Source organism: Hyperoodon ampullatus, assembly GCF_949752795.1.
Source record: "Hyperoodon ampullatus genome assembly, chromosome: 10".
Lineage (NCBI taxonomy): Eukaryota > Metazoa > Chordata > Mammalia > Artiodactyla > Ziphiidae > Hyperoodon > Hyperoodon ampullatus.
The window spans coordinates 766,766-783,023 of record NC_136923.1 but is presented as its reverse complement, the minus strand read 5'-3'; the positions used below and the strand labels follow the sequence as shown (position 1 = coordinate 783,023).

The 16,258-nt window shown below is 61.9% G+C and overlaps 1 protein-coding gene across 2 annotated transcripts in view; it reads right to left on the bottom strand.

Moving 5' to 3' along the window:
* Window positions 1-1,482: 1,482 nt before the first annotated feature.
* The window catches only part of ALDH1L1 (aldehyde dehydrogenase 1 family member L1), a gene marked incomplete at its 5' end in the record, with an annotated part of 34,419 nt that continues 19,643 nt past the window's right edge, over window positions 1,483-16,258 (bottom strand). For both annotated transcript variants that reach the window (XM_079713437.1, XM_079713436.1), the window contains 11 exons: window positions 1,483-1,689; window positions 2,510-2,709; window positions 3,179-3,284; window positions 4,192-4,357; window positions 4,990-5,088; window positions 6,333-6,432; window positions 7,887-7,980; window positions 9,518-9,605; window positions 10,544-10,649; window positions 14,388-14,458; window positions 15,447-15,597. In XM_079713437.1, coding sequence (XP_079569563.1) covers window positions 1,634-1,689; window positions 2,510-2,709; window positions 3,179-3,284; window positions 4,192-4,357; window positions 4,990-5,088; window positions 6,333-6,432; window positions 7,887-7,980; window positions 9,518-9,605; window positions 10,544-10,649; window positions 14,388-14,458; window positions 15,447-15,597 — 1,237 coding nt within the window. In that variant the 3' untranslated portion in view covers window positions 1,483-1,633. The remainder of the gene's footprint in view (window positions 1,690-2,509; window positions 2,710-3,178; window positions 3,285-4,191; window positions 4,358-4,989; window positions 5,089-6,332; window positions 6,433-7,886; window positions 7,981-9,517; window positions 9,606-10,543; window positions 10,650-14,387; window positions 14,459-15,446; window positions 15,598-16,258) is intronic.

Here is a 16,258-nt window from a genome sequence, read left to right as displayed (position 1 = left end):
TCCCTTCTGGAGACAGGATTCAGGACAAAGACAGGCGCTGCCTCGCAGATGAACCAGAATTCTCAAGTGCAGCTTAGTCACCGGGCCAGCCAAGCCCTGGGCCACGGGGAGGAAGGTGTTTCCTAGCTCGACCTGGGCGAGGTCGGGCTGTGCTCCAGGCCCTGCCTGCTCTTCTGCCTGCGGGGCTGTTTTCAGGGAAGCCAGGCCGAGCCCTGGGGACCCTGCAGGCTCCCACCTGGCGAGGGGACAGCAGAGCAGCAGCCGAGGGCCAAGCCGGCTGCAGAGCCCGGACTCTGCTGTGGACGCCCTGGCCCTGGGGTCGGAGGGGGGGGGGGGTGGAGGAGAAACAACGGGGACCCAGCAAAGGGGCAGCAGTGGGAGTGTCACTCCAGTTAGGAGATAATAAGGCAGGTCCACGTCCCCTCAGGGCAGGTCCCCTCCACCTTGGGTCCTCACGAATGGCCCCAGGCAGGGGACAGAGTCCAGAGACGAAACACATTTCTCCCCTCTGTGGGCAATGAGACTGCAGAGCCGGCACCAGGCTGGGGGGCTGGCCCTGACTCTGGCAGGCAGGTGGGCACGGGGCGGGGTCTGGCTCCGGGGCGGCGTCGCCCCTCGAGGCGGGGTTGCTGGTTCTTCGTGACCCCTAAGCAGGTCTGGGGAGAAGGGCCGCCTCACGCTCGGGATGGAGAGGACACCGGGAGAGAGGCCGCCCCAAGGCGGAGCGGGGCCCGGGGGCAGCCTGCTGCCCAGACCAGCCCCAGAGCGAGTCTGGGAGCCCTGCCGGCTCTGAGTTGGTGGGCTGCTCTGCAGGCAGGGGTGTCCGAGATCCTTGTTCCTGGGATCTGAGGACAATGATGTCCACTCAGCCCCCTGGTTTATAAATGGGTAAAATCGTGGGCCCGGGGGAGGGGGGTTAAGTGACCCACACGCGGGGCAGGGAGGGTGCGTGCAGGTAGCATCTAGTGAGCAAGGAACCCGTTCCTCACGGCGCCTCCTCTTACTCCCCAGGGAGGTTGGGACGCTGAGGGCGGGATGGAGAGGAAGGCCACATGGCAGGGGACAGGAGAAGCGGGGAGGCCGCTGGGCCCCGGGAGACACAGAAGACACAGGCTGGGCGAAGGGGGAGCACGCCCATCGCGACCAGCAGACTGGGGCCCGAGCAGAGCCGGCCGCCCCCGCGGGGCCCTGGACAGGTCTGCTCGGCATGGGGGGAGGGTGCGGCCACTTGCTGGGGAGGCGTCCGCGGCCCAGACTGCTTCCTCCCTGGCGTCTCCCGGGGTCACCCCAACAGACATGTGTCCCAACTTCATCTCAGCACCCGGTTTCTGAAGCGGGAGCTGAAACCCTGCCCAGGAGGGCGCCTGGCTCTCCCGAGCCCGGCCAGCTGGCCCGACAGCAGGACTCGCACGGAGGGCCTGGGCACACAGATGGGCCAGGACGCAGGGCGCCAGCCAGAACCTTTATTCTCACGGGGCCACTTTCTGACCGAGCCGACGGCCGCGCTGGCGGGACGGGATGGGGGTCCCAGATGGGGACAGGGGTGCAGGCACGAGGCTTCCACCACGTTCAGGGAGGGGCTGTGCACCGCGGGGGGCGAGCCCATGGCCGGGGACGCATCCTGAGGCCCTCCTCAGTACTCGAAGGTAACTGTCTTGACCCGCAGGTACTCATTCAGGGCCGCCTCTCCTGCAAGACACCGCGAGCCCAGGGGCGACGTCATGGTCCCGGCGGCGCTGTGCTCTCGTGACCCCGTTGGCCCCGTAGCTGAGAAGAGCATCCTGCTGTGCTGCACCTTCGCACCCCCTGCCCCGCTGCAAGCTCGACATCAGAGTCGATCCCCGACTGGACCTAACCCCCAGCTTCTGCCTTCCACAGGGGCAGGATGCGGGGAGTGGGACCCGCCCTACATTACAGAGCAGCCAGGGAAAGAGGGGTGCCGGGCAGAAGTCCTCTTCCCTGGGCAGGCAGGCCCGGTGACACCGTCTCTACACTGGGACTCACGTCACCACATCGGGCAGGCTCGGCCCCCACGGGTTCCCCTCTCTGAAGCCTGAGCCCCGACCGCAGTCCCAGGTCCTGCAATCTGGCCGTTGCCTGCCTCCCTGGCCTCCTCCCTGCCCCTGGGCCCACTATAGCACTCGGCCTCTCTCTGCAGCTCCAAGACCAAAGCTGGTTCCCTCAGGACCCACCGTTCCCTCTGGCAGGAATGCACGAACCTGGGCCTTCACGGCAGCTCCTCCAGCCACTCAGGTCTCAGCCCAGAGGACACCTCCTCAGGGAGGCCCACCTGGCCCCCAGCTAAAGCCACCCTCCAGCCTCCTGTTCAGATCGCTCTGTCTGGACGGCTTCCAGCAGGATCTGGCTTCCAGCCCCATTTATCACCGATCCCCTCCCAGCAAGAAGTGAGCAGCCATCTCATCAGCTCCACCCCCTGGCCCCTGGGACTGAGCGGGCGCTAACTGATGTTTGTTGAATGAATAAATGAAAGCGGGCACAATTAGGTTACCCAGGTCTTTGCCAAATCCCGACTGCTTGAACCCTCCGAAGGGAGCAGCCACGTCGGTCTTGTTGTACGTGTTGACGAACACGGTGCCCGCCTCTAGCTTGTCACTGACGTACAGAGCCTTGTTGATGTCCCTGGTGAAGACGCCAGAGGCCAGGCCGAACTCTGTAGCGTTGGCCCGAGACAGCACCGCATCCACGTCGCTGCAGGGGAAAGCCAGGAGGGCCTCCGTGAGGAGGGCAAGGGCCTAGCCCTGGACATGGGACCCAGAGAGACCTGCGTCCCCCGCCCCAGAGGGGAGCCCAACACGGCACAGGGCACAGACCGCTCAGCCCCATTGACCAAACTGCAGATTCACAAGCGAAATAAACAATGGTTGCTATTCCGGCCACTGAGGTTTGGCTGGCTCATGACGCAGCCGTGGGTGCTCAGGGCTGAAGCCAGCACGCCGTGGAGATGCCCAGAGAGACGCGGAGGACACTCCTGGTGGGCCCCAGCTGCCCTGCGGTTCCCTGGGGTCTCCACCCCCGCGGCTGCGAGGAGTCTGCAGGGTCCGGGCTGCGTCCACAGCCCCCACCCGTCTGAGCTCCCCTCCGGGCCCCGCAGCTCATGCGAAGACCCCAGTAACAAGGGCAAGAATGAGGCTGTCATGACCCTAAGTGGGCTCCCTACCCGCTGGCAAACCGAGAGATGATCATGATGGGCCCGAAGGACTCCTCCTGGGCTATGAACATGTGGTCCTCCACGTCCGTGAAGACGGTCGGCTCGAAGAAGAAACCTGTGGTGGAGACAGAGGAGTTCGTGACACTGTGGGTGGTTTTCCTGCCCCAGGCGCACGAGTCCTGACCCTCACAGCCTTTCAACTAAGTGCTGTAAGGACAGTGAGGTGATGCTGGGAGCTGGTCTGTCCACCGCCAGGGCTGCAGCTCGCAGCCGGACGAAACCTGGGTTTCTCTAGTGACCTTTAGTCTGAAAGCACATCTGGATCCTTCGGCTAGTGCAGCCTCCGGAAGGCCCTCCATCGGCCCCGTGGAGGGCGTGCTCTCGGCCAGACACACCTTCTCCTATCCTGACTGCCACCCCACAGGCCCTGGCTGCCCCACAAAACCATTTCTGGCGGCAGAAAGGCATTCTCTGACTACTTCTCCTCTGGACATAGAGCTACAGGCCCTGAGACCTGCTGGACTAAGGTTTAGTTTGGCCTGATTTAGGGAAAACCAAATGACTTGAAATTTTCTACCTCCAGTGTTTAGAAGAACAAAAAAAATTTTATCTTTAATAAAATATTCCATATTTTTATAAATTATATTCTAACAGTATTTACAATTTCTAAAACATGAGTCATGTATGAACACATGTTGACCCCTGGGGTGTGGCCTGTATTCACCCTGTCTGCAAAGGAAATGTGCCTCCAGGTCCCGGTGCTCCGGGGTGGCCAGTCTCCGCCCGCACCCCCGTCCCCCCTGCGCGCTGGGCCCCGGGAAGGAGGGCTGCACGCCCGGGATCCCTCATCCTCTGGCCTCCAGTTGGGTGGGCCACTGGGAGAAGCCCGTATTCACAGCACTGTCCCCCATGGGGTCCCAGGAATTCTGCTCCCTGCTCTCGCCCCTCAGGCCAGGGGGTGGTGGGGAGGCCGTGCCACCCGCTGTCTTGGCTTGCCCGCGTGGCCAGGAGGGCTGACTGACCTGGCCGGGGGACTTGGTTCCCACCACAGACCAGCGTGGCCCCTTCCTTCACGCCGCGCTGGCAATACTCCACCAGCTTCCGGAGGTGGGCCTGGTGGTTCTGTGGCCCGTGGCTGGTGTCCCGGTCGAGGGGGCTGCCGATCTTCATCTTCCCCACCTCCTCCACCTGCAAAGGGCCGCCCCGTCAGGGCCGCCTGGTGCCGTGGTTTCTGACCAGTCGCCGCCTGACCTGCCTCCCACGAATGCCTTTTCAGCGACCAACCGCGGGCCCCTGAAGAAAGTCCACACGCAGGGCTCTGACTCCTGGGACCATATTCTGGTTCCAAACCTGCCTTCCAGGCTGAAGCCCCCAATGCACCCTCCGTGCAAGGCGATCTGGGCCTGGTGCCGGGGGCTGGGATGACGCAGATGTGCACGCAGGTGGGAGTAGGGGGGCGGCACGGGGGCAGCACAGGGCGGTCCTGCACCTGACCTCCCAGACGGAGGAGCTGCAGGCCACGGGGTGGGGAAACAAGACAACGACGCCCCGTGACGAGGTGGGCAGACGGAGCGGCGTGCAGGGGCTGCACCTGGACTCCCCCCGGCCCAGCCCCACGTCTGCCTGCCCGAACACGGGCCCCGCTGCTCACGTCAGGGGAGCCGCGGGGTTGCCGTTTCTCGCCGAAATAATAAAAACCAGGGAAGACTGGTCACAGCGCCCCCGACCAGGTGGATGGCGCCTGGCCCAGCCCTGGCTCTGCCCGCCAAGGCCCTGTACCTGGTGGGTGGGCAGCGCCCAGGCCCTGCGGCACAACTTACCACCCTCTGCACAAACCGGTCGTGAATCGAGTCCTCTACAAAGAGCCGGCCGGCGGCGATGCAGTTCTCGCCTTTGTTGAAGAAGACAGAGCTCATTCCCTTCGCAGAAGAGGTGACAGGGCTGGGTTACAACCCCCGGGCGCCAGCCCCCAGCCCCCACTGGGTCCAGGCGCCCCCTGATCGGGAAGGGGAAGAAGGCAGGTGTCCTGACCTCCTGCGGCCGTCCCGGCTCACCGGCACTGGGCACCATCCCCAGAGACGAGAGGCCAGAGGGGAACGAGCGGGAAGTGAGGCCGCTGGGGGACCAGGCCAGTGAGGGCGGCACGAGAGGGCGTGCAGTGCAGGAGCCTGGACACCCCACAGACTGGGTGGGCTCCCGGGCATGACGGGGCTCAGGACTGCGCTCTTGGAGCTGAGCCTGGAGACGGGGTCTGCGCCCTGAAGCAGGCGGCAGGGGTGGGCCTCTCGCGAGGGTTGGTGCCTGCCCAGGCCCGAGTCCCGAACAAACGTCCTCAGAGGCCCCAGGGAGCCTGCTCTTTGGACCTGGGGAGCTGGGGGTTGGGGGAGGGAGGGAGGGAGAGCCAGTCAGGCTCAGCTCTCCTGGAAGAAGCTGGGACTGCACTGCCCAGAGACACAGACAGGCCTCCGGCCTGGCAGCATCGGCCTCTGCTCGGCCGCCAAGACCCTTGGGCTGACAGTCTCCCTCAGTCTCCCCTCTAATGAGGCTGAAGCCCCTTCACGCGGTGCCGGGCTCACATCCTCCTCCGGGGCACAGCAGCACTTGGATGGGGTGGGGGGTGTCTGGGCACCTGGCTGAGCGTGGCCTGACAGGCTGGCTCCCACTGGTGTGCAGAGGTGTGACGACGACAGTGACAATGTCACGACAAGTGACCCACCGCACCTGCCACGTGGGCCACGCCCTTCAGACATGACAGCTGAATCCCGTATTCCCATCCTCCCCGTCATCCCGGTGAGAGCGCAAGGCCCAGAAAGGCTAAGTGACTTGCCCGACGCTGCCCAGCGAGTCCATGGCGGCGCTGGGCAAGTGTGGGCAAGCCACAGCAGGGTGCCGCCCGAGTGCCCAGGGTTCTGCTTGCTTTTCTGTGGGACAGGAAACTTGGCTGTGCTGATTTCACAACAGACGGAACCCTGGCTCACGTTTCCCCATCTTGGAAGCTGACTGCAGTTATCCCTGCAGTTGTGAAACTTCTTGGGGGTCTGTTCTGTAAGGTACATGCCACTCCTTGTCCCCAAGGCCTCTTCCTTCCTTCCCTGCGGTCCAGGCTGACTGTGCGTCTGCCCGTGGACCCTGAGCCCCGGGCCCCGCCCGCCACGGCCCTCACCATCTGCACGGCCTTGCGGAGGTCGCAGTCAGCAAAGATGATGAGGGGAGACTTCCCGCCCAGCTCCAGGGAGACCTTCTTCACGTTGCTCAGGGCACAGCTGAAGGGAACAGAGAGTCGGCGAGCTGGGTCCCCGGAGCCCGGGACACGGGGTGGCGGGGGCAGTGCCCGGTGACGGACGAGGGCAGCTCCAGAGCATGCTTCGCTCAAAAGGACGGCAGGGGGTCCGGGCTGGGGGGAGCCCCGTGTGACCCAGGCCGCGCCTCCTCCCGTCACTCTCCCCTCGTCCCCCCGCTTCCCCCACTCCCTGCCGCCTTCCTAGCCCAGCACCCCAGCCCAGCCCTGCCCCAGGCCTTGCTCTCACGGGCACCCCTGCACCCCTCCCCTCGCAGACGATTCTCCAGCTCAGCCTCGCGGTCTTCAGGCCTGACCCCAAGAGGAGGCCACGCAGAGCCACTCTGATGGGCACCCGTGTGGTGCCCCTTCAGAAAGGGGACACGGCCCCCACCTCAGGGCTGAGGGGTACAGAGAGGCCTGTGGGAGCCAGGGCGGGGGTAGGGCTGCAGCTTTAACCCCATGGAGATGCCCCGCCGCAGCTGGACCGTCCTGGGAGGGCCCATGCGTGACCCTCGGAGCACAGCAGTCACGGCGGTCAGGTGTCCTCAGAGAAAGGGCTTGGGGACCCTGTAGGTCAGAGCGCTCAGCAGCCCCCGGCTCCTCTCCCTTTGCACCTGTCACTCAAAGTGCAGACGTCTGCCCAGAACTCACCCCAGAAATTCAGCTGCACTGGGGGGGTGGTTCAGGCACCCTGCGAGGCCTGGGGCCGCCAGAGCTGCAGCTGCTGCCCTGGGGTCCGGCCCCATAGCCCTCTCCAAGCTCGTCAGCAGCATGGATTAGAACCACTGACATACAAACTTCCTTCACGGGACTGGGGGAACCAGGCCTGGAAGGGTCACAGCTTGGCCCACGTCGTGTCATAAATCAGCGACACGACCCAGAGGGTTTGAGGCTGAAGTCCGAGCACTAAGCCAGGAGCGGGCCCTGGGCCAGCGCTGGTCGGCAGGGGAGGGCAAACGCCTCCCGTACCAGCCGCGGGACATGGTAGTTTTTGCTTAGTGGCCACATTAAAAGCAAAAGCTCAAAATAAACCAGTGAAATTAATTCTATTTTATTTAACCCCATGAACAATAACATCATTTCAACTGGTAACCTATATAGAAATGGTCGCGATGCTCTACTTTGTGCTAAGTTTCCCAGATCCGTGTCCCTAGCACTCACAGCTCCTCTCAATCCCGAGCAGCTCCGTCCCCAGCAGCCGCGCTGGCTCGTGGCCCTGGATGGCAGTGAAGCCCCCGCCCCTCGCTGCTCCCACCCCACTGCACCGGCCTGGGCCTGACCGAGGGCTTGTCAGACTCATGGAACCAGGGTCTGCAGTGGCCCCATCCTGTGACAGCCACAGGCTCGGGCTCACGCACAGCACTGTCCACCTCACACGCGGGACCAGAGGCCACCGGTCCCACAGTGCTGGCCCCTCCGCTCGCTCCAGCCGCCTACCTTTTCATGATATGCTTTCCCACCTCGGTGGAGCCCGTGAACGCGATTTTCCGCACGTCGGGATGGTCCGAGAGTCTCTGGCCGACCACCGAGCCTGGGCGAGGAGTGGGCAGGGGATAAGGATGGCCACGGTGCCAGGGCGGGACAGGGGTCCGGCCACCCTCCTCCAGCCCGTCCTCCCGTGGCCAGAGCTCGGGGCCCATGGGCCAGGGCCTCAGCACCCCGGGTTCACCGCGCCTTGGTCCCTGGTGTGGGCAGAACTGTCTCCCCAAATTCACAGGCTGTAGTCGTGACCCCTGACCTCAGATGTGACTGTACTGGATGTAGAGTCTTTAGAGGGGTGATTGAATCAAATGAGGTCATTAGGGCGGCCTTAAACCAATACGACTCGTGTCCTTATGAGGAGAGGAGACAAGGACACACAGAGACACAGGCGACCACGTGGGGACGCAGAGAGAAGGGGGAAAGCCCCCAACCAGCACTCATTACCCCTGCTATGGGGACGCCTGGACTCCTGGCCGCCCCACACTCCATGACCCCCCACGCCATGCCAGGCCTGCAGGGACCCTCCCCAACATGGCCAGTGCCTACTGACCCTCCCGGACCTGCAGGGACCCTCCCCAACGTGGCCAGTCCTTATTGACCCTCCTGGACCTGGAGGGACCCTTCCCAACGTGGCCAGCGCCTGACCCTCCCGGACCTACAGGGACCTTTCCCAACGTAGCCACTGCCTGCTGAGCCTCCCGGACCTACAGGGACCTTTCCCAACGTGGCCACTGCCTACTGAGCCTCCCGGACCTACAGGGACCTTTCCCAACGTGGCCACTGCCTACTGAGCCTCCCGGACCTACAGGGACCTTTCCCAACGTGGCCACTGCCTACTGAGCCTCCTGGACCTACAGGGACCTTTCCCAACGTGGCCAGTGCCTACTGACCCTCCCGGACCTGCAGGGACCCTCCCCAACGTGGCCAGTGCCTACTGACCCTCCTGGACCTGCAGGGACCCTCCCCAACGTGGCCAGTCCCTATTGACCCTCCCGGACCTACAGGGACCTTTCCCAACTATAAGATCAACAGCTGACTCATCAGAAACAGCAGAGGCCAGAGGGCAGTGGGATGATACAACCAAAGTGCTGAGAGAACAGAACTGTCCCCAAGAATCTAACATTCAGCAAAACTATCTTTCAAAAAATGAAGGCCAAATAAAACATGTCCGGATAAACAAAAACTTAGAAAATTTGTTGCTAGTAGACCCACCTATGAAAAATACTTAAGGAAAACAAGTGACCGAGATGGTAATTCACATCCATAGAAAAAAACAAAGGACACCAGTAAAGGTGATTATATAATTATAAAAGACAGGGTAAATGCATATTTCCTTTCCTTTCTTAACTGATAATTCCCAAGTTGTGTAGTTTATTCCAGGACACACACACATGTACAGAAAATGGAAAACATCTGGGGAGGCATTTGAATGCTAAACCCTTCCAGGTGCAGCTCTCCCCCACCACAGGGCAGCGTTCTCCGCCTCCAGGCAGGCCTCCCCACTGCTGCCCCGCCCACCAGGGCACAGCACGTAGCAGGCCCTGTTTTGACCAAATGCGCCTCATGCCCCCGACCACGGCCCTTACCGGATCCTGGCAGGATGTTGATCACACCCTTGGGAATGCCAGCCTTCAAGGTCAGCTCCGCAAACTTCAAGGCTGTGAGTGGGGTCACCTGAGGAGGCAGGAGAGGAGGGAAGTGGGCTCCGCCGTCCCCTGCTGGCGGCTGTCCCCTGCCCTCGACACCCCACAAGCCAGCAGCCGCTCCTCTTCTGGAGGAAAAGGGGTAACTTTTCCTCGCCTGGTTCGTGGTCCACACCCCACCCACTGCTGGGCCTCAGGCTGAGAGGCGCATCTGTGGGTGCTCAGACTCTGTGGGGCCTGGGTGAGTGGGGCCTTCCAGGGACAACTGCTTTGACCCTCAGCATCCCCCCACACTAAAGGGGGAGGTTAAGGGTCACCTCAGGGGTTAGTAAGCAGATGTATGCAAATCACTGGGAAATTTGTTATGCATGTTAAAATGCCTGAGGCGTGCCTAACTCAGGGTAAATACTAGAAGCCAGTACCCTTTTGCTGGTTTTTACTATGTTAATACCCTTGAGGCCAAATCGCCCCAGAGGAGCTGAGTGAGACCCCCTGGGCCCACCGCCCCAGCATCTGACCTTCAGCTCCTAACTAAACCCTCCAAAGTACAGATGAGGGTTCAAGGCTCATGGGGTGACCTCACCGCAGGGCACCCTGCTCAGGCCCCTCGGCCTGCATGAGGGACCCCGTCACACAGCTTCTCTGAGAGGGGCCTGGGTGGTGGACACACAGAAGCTTCCCCAGGATGTCTGGGCCCTGAAGCACCAGCTTTAACCGCAGACACCCAGGGCTTGGAGCCCGGATCCTGGTTCCCGGGGCCGCACAAGGGGGCTGAGCTGGCGTCTGTGAAAGACCGCCGACCACGCACCAAGCAGCTGCACGCACAGCCCGGCTAGCCTGACTCGGCCCCGTGCGCCGGCCCAGGGAGGCCGCCCTCACCCGCAGAGCCCTCCTCCCTGCCCGTCACCCCTCGCAGGCGCCACCCGCCCTCCAAGGCCTCAGGCCCCCCCAGGACGTGCCCGCACCCACCTGGGCAGGCTTGATCACCACTGTGTTCCCCGCAGCCAGGCAGGCGGCTGTCTTCCAGGACAGCATCATCAAGGGGTAGTTCCAGGGGATGACAATGCCACAGACCCTGTCAGACGAGGGAAGCAGACCTTCATCTCTCCACTTGGCCTGGGTCCCGCGTGGACCTGCCACTGCCGCCTCTCCACTCCAGGGCCAGGCTCCTGATGCGGCACCAGTGGCCCAGCAGAGGGACCACTGACACCTGCCTTCCCAGGCCCTGATGGGGCAGTATGTCCAGTCTGGCAGTAGCCCCTCTTCCCAGCAGGGTGTGATGGCAGGGGACACCGCACAGCTTCTGATGGGACACAGTCTAGGGACACTGTTGGGAACAGGCAACACCAGGATATGGGGAGGTGACAGCAGGGAGCAGGCACAGGTGAAAACAGGCAGAGGCTGGGACACAGTCAGGGGTCACAGGGGTGGCCGGGGGGACGCGGGAGAGAATCAGGGCTCATATGTGTGGACCAGGAGGATTTGAGAGACGGTCAGGGGTCCCACAGGTGGTTGTGGATGAGGGTCCTCCTGGGCATTAGGCCAGGGTCAGTGCCAAGGAGACAAGAAGGATGCAGTCAGTCTGGGGACCTGACGAAGCCTGCCTGCTACACACTGAGAGATGGTGTCCAGTGTCAGTGCTTCCCTTTGTCCCAGAAAAGCCTCTGGCTGGGCAGTGTCTCCATGGAGGGAGCCCCCACGTCCTAGGAGACCTACTGATGACACCTGTGCTCCCAGGAGGCATGTGGCCCTGCCTCCTCCTGAGCCCGTAGAACTCGGTGATGGCAGCCCCTCCCTGTAAGTCAGACAGTTACATGAGCTTGTCCACATGGAGCCCCGAGCAGACCAAGTGACTGCTGTTTCATCATCGTCACTGCTGTCTTCATCATCATCTTCACCATCGTCTTCATCACCATCATCTTCATCTTCATCACCTCCATCATCTTCACCATCGTCTTCATCACCATCACCTCCATCATCTTCACCATCGTCTTCATCACCATCATCTTCATCACGTCCATCATCTTCACCATCGTCTTCATCACGTCCATCATCTTCACCATCATCATCACCATCATCTTCATCACCTCCATCATCTTCACCATCATCTTCATCACCATCATCACCTCCATCATCTTCACCATCATTTTCATCACCTCCATCATCTTCACCATCGTCTTCATCACGTCCATCATCTTCACCATCGTCTTCATCACCATCTTCATCACGTCCATCATCTTCACCATCGTCTTCATCATGTCCATCATCTTCACCATCATCTTCATCACCATCATCACCATCATCTTCATCACCATCATCTTCATCACCTCCATCATCTTCACCATCATCTTCATCACCATCATCACCTCCATCATCTTCACCATCATCTTCATCACCTCCATCATCTTCACCATCGTCTTCATCACCTCCATCATCTTCACCATCGTCTTCATCACGTCCATCATCTTCACCATCGTCATCATCACCATCTTCATCACGTCCATCATCTTCACCATCGTCTTCATGTCCATCATCTTCACCATAATCTTCATCACCATCATCGCCATCGTCTTCATCACCATCATCCTCATCACGTCCATCATCTTCACCATCGTCTTCATCACCATCATCTTCCTCACGTCCATCATCTTCACCATCGTCTTCATCACGTCCATCATCTTCATCACCATCTTCACCATCATCTTCATCACCATCATCTTCATCACGTCCATCATCTTCACCATCATCCTCATCACCTCCATCATCTTCAACATCATCTTCATCACCATCATCATCTTCATCACCTCCATCATCTTCACCATTGTCTTCATCACCATCATCTTCATCACGTCCATCATCTTCACCATCATCTTCATCACCCTCCATCATCTTCACCATCATTTTCATCACCATCATCACCATCTTCACTGTCATCTTCTTCACCATCATTCCCACGATCTTCATCACCATCTTCTTCACCATCGTCACCACCATCTTCACTGTCACCATCTTAACCATCCTCACATTCATCACCATTTTCTTCACCGTCATCATCTTCACCGTCATCACCTTCACCGTCATCACCACCATCCTCTTCATCCTCATCACCTCCATCATCATCAGGGAACGCTTCCCCAAACGATGATGGCTCAGCTGACCCGGCAGTGGGAAGAGCACGTGCAGAGGCCAAGGGCATGACAGGTCACTGAGGAGCCACAGGGCTCATGGGCCGGGAGAGCAGGAGTGCAGTGGGGCCTGGGGCCAGCACGGGGCCCCACACACCTTCCTGGGAGTGGTGGGGTGTGCTGAGGGGTTGGGAAAGCCGGTCCTCACCCCACATACACCCAGCACACCCAGAGGGACAAGGCAGCGGAGGGAGCAGGGCAAGAGCCCCCAGGGAAGCAGGAGAGGTCACCGAGGAGGAGGCTGAGGCTCCGAAGAAGAAAACGCAGCAGGGACTTCCTGCCCTCAAGTCTGAATCATGCCCTCACATCCCCATGCTGAGGACTTAACTCCAGTCACCCGATTTGGAAACAGGGTCATCCCAGGTGTAATTAGTTAAGATGGAGTCTCGCCGGATTAGGGTGGGCGCCTAAACCCACATGACCGCCGTCCTTCTGAACGGAGAGCCCTGTGCAGACAGACCCGCAGAGGGAGAGGGCCGTGTGGGCGCGAGGGCAGAGCCCAGGAGCACCAAGGTGGCCTCCATCACCAGAAGCCTCAGAAGGAGCCAACTCTACTGACACGTAGCCTGGGACCCCCGGCCCCCAGACCGTGAGACGACCGAAGTCTGCGGCGTGAGTCTCGCAGGCTGTGGCACTTGGTTACGAAGCCCCGACAAAGCCCCCCACCCGCCCGTACAGGGAAGGCCTCCCCCCGACTCGCCCGGCAGCCACGCACCGGGCAGGGTCAGCGTCGTACTCAGTCCGACTGGGTGGGCACCCTGTGCGGGGGCTGAGGCTCAGGAACCTCGCAGACTCACGTGACTGGCCCCCGGCCCCTGCACCTGAGGGGGGCTCTGAGCAGGGTCCTGGCTCCACACTCCTGACGCCTTGGCTGGGTAGTTCTTTGCTGGGGGGCGTGGTTCCTGCAGCCCCCGTGTCCTCACCCCACGCTCTCCCCCGGCGCTGAGCCCCTCCCGGCGGTGGCTGCATCCATGTGCTGAGCCCTTAGCTCTGCCACGTGCTGTGTCCTTGGATGCCCGCCCAGTCCTGCATTAGCGAGTCCCCGCACTGAGCCTCGTGGGCGAGACGCCGGGTCTCAGCGGTCACTGCCGGGCGGCCTCAGCCGAGGCAGGCCTGCTGCCCCCACGGGCCTTCGGACACCAGATGGTAAGATGGGGCCCCTCGCTGCGGGTTTAAAACCCTCCCAAACCGAGTCTTTCCCTGTTGACTGGACGTCTGTCCTCCTCCTTGGGCCGCAGGCTGGCCTCGCTGAGGGTTCCTGTCCCCGCTGCTGTGTAGGAATTCCTTGTCCTTAAGTACACTGGTCATTTCACTCTTCAGATAAAATTTGGGGGCGTGCCCTCTCTCCCCGCATGACCCTGACCGATGGAGGGTTACTCTAGGGATTCAACACAATTATGGCCTCAAAGCCGTTAAATAGTGCCTCAGGGAACAGGGGCTGTGGAGGTGAAAGCTGTTTTCACCCTGAGGACAGGAATTTTCATTGGTTTTTCTCTTTGTTGCATCTCCGGCCCTTGCCATGTCTGGGAGGTAGTGGCTGGCAAATAAACAGCTGTCTGATAAATACACAGACAGGGGACACCTGAGCCCCCTGCGCAGTCCTAAAAAGTGCCCGGCGCGTGACTCACCCGATGGGCTCTCTCCGGGTCATGGTCAGGTTGCGGTTGGGTCTGGCCTGGTTGATGGGGATGGTGGCACCCTGGAAGAAGCAGTAGCATCACCGGGAGGGGCTCTGGCCCCTCACCCCTTCCCCTCTGGGCAGCCAGCCTGCGCCTGGGGCCCAGGGAGGGACAGGGGCTGTGTCCCGATGCCCTGCTTGTGCAGGACAGGACAGCTGAGGGGTCCAGAGCCAGGCGGAGCGGGCAGCCACAGGGGGTGAGGTGCGGAGCCTGGCGGAGTCCTCAGGCAGGAAGCAGGTCCAGCACGGGGACGGCCTCTGGGGCAGGGAAGGGCCAGGGTGGGGGCCCGCTGCCTCTGGGGGCTGTGCTAGCCCGGGAGGCCTGTGACGCAGGGGCTAACGGGCAGCAGGCACCGGGCAGACCCCTCCCTCGAGCTCACGCCTGCACTAGGAGGGGGCGACAGCCCAGACCCAGCAGAGACACCGAGAATCCCGTGGCCGTGGGTCTCCCTGGAGGGGCTCACCCACTACTGCCTGTGGCTGGAAAACCTCCAATAATGGCCCCCAAGTGAGGCCCTGAACCCTGGGACCTGGTGAGCTGCCCGTACGATGACACAGTATGACAGAGTTGGCCTTAGGATGGGGAGATGGTACAGGTGGGCCAAGCATAAGCACAGGAACCTCGGGGAGAGCAGGTGGCTCTCCTCTAGGCCTCCAGTTAGTGGCAGCAGAGAGTCAGAGGGACGAGGGACGGGGTGTGGAGGGCTGGGCGAGGACTGGAGAGAGGACTGCAGGAGTCCCGGCCGCAGCCCTGCCCCCTGGGCGCCGCTAACACCCGGTCCTCCCCGGAAGTGCCAGCAAGGCCCAGCCCAGTGACAACCCGACAGCGACCCTTGAGACCCTGGCACAGAACCCAGCCCAGCCCGACCCGCTTCCCACCTGCAGAACCGGGAGCGAATAACCGGCGTTTTCTTAAGGCCACAGAGCTGTGGCGGGTTGTGGCGCGGCCTTCAGAGTGCTGTGCCGCCCTCGGGGTCCCTGCCGGCCCGGACGCCCGTGGGAGCCCCACCTGGATCTTATCACACCAGCCAGCAAAGTAGCGGAAGGTCTGGATGGACATGCCCACGTGGGTCTTCAGCGCCAGCGTGTAGACGGCGCCCGCGTCCAGGGCCTCGATGGTGGCCAGCTCCTCCTGCTGCTGCTCCAAGAGGTCGGCCAGCCTGAGTGGGGCGGGCAGGGCGTGGGGCTCAGGCCTGGCACGGCCTCGCCCGCCCTTTCGGGGCCCTTCCTCAGGAGCCGGGTGCCCTGCCAGCACCACCGCACTCAGGTGCCGGCCTCGGCGTCCTCATCTGTGAGGTGGGACGGCGGCGTGTCCCTGGCTGGAGGGGCGTGAGCGTGGTGCCCCGTCCCCCTCCTCTCCTCCCTCTCTTCCTTCCTGGGGTATCGGTGGATCCACTGCTTCCTAATTACACCTCCTGCCTCTGCGACAAGAGGCCTTGTCCAGGGATGGCATGCCAATATTGAGCAGCAACCACTCCACACGGCTGTACCGGCGATGAGGGACGGCGCATCTGCACAGCCTCCTCCAGGATGAGCCCACGTCCAGCCGCCCTCAGCGGTCCCTGTGGGCGTCTGCTGTGGGACCTGGGAGCTGGGAGGCCCGGCCCCGCCGTGTGAGGGTCTCACACATCAGGGGCAGGTGGAGACCAGCAATCCGGAGCAGCCCTCGGTCTTGCGCATGAGGAGTTCCGCATGGGATCAAAGCCGGCCGACCTGCCCCTTCTGTGCCCTGCCCCCGCTACAGCCGCCAGCATGGCCCGGACACCCCAGGACCCCGAAGCCGCCCACCGTGCTCAGGATGCGGCCTCAACCCCTGCCTGG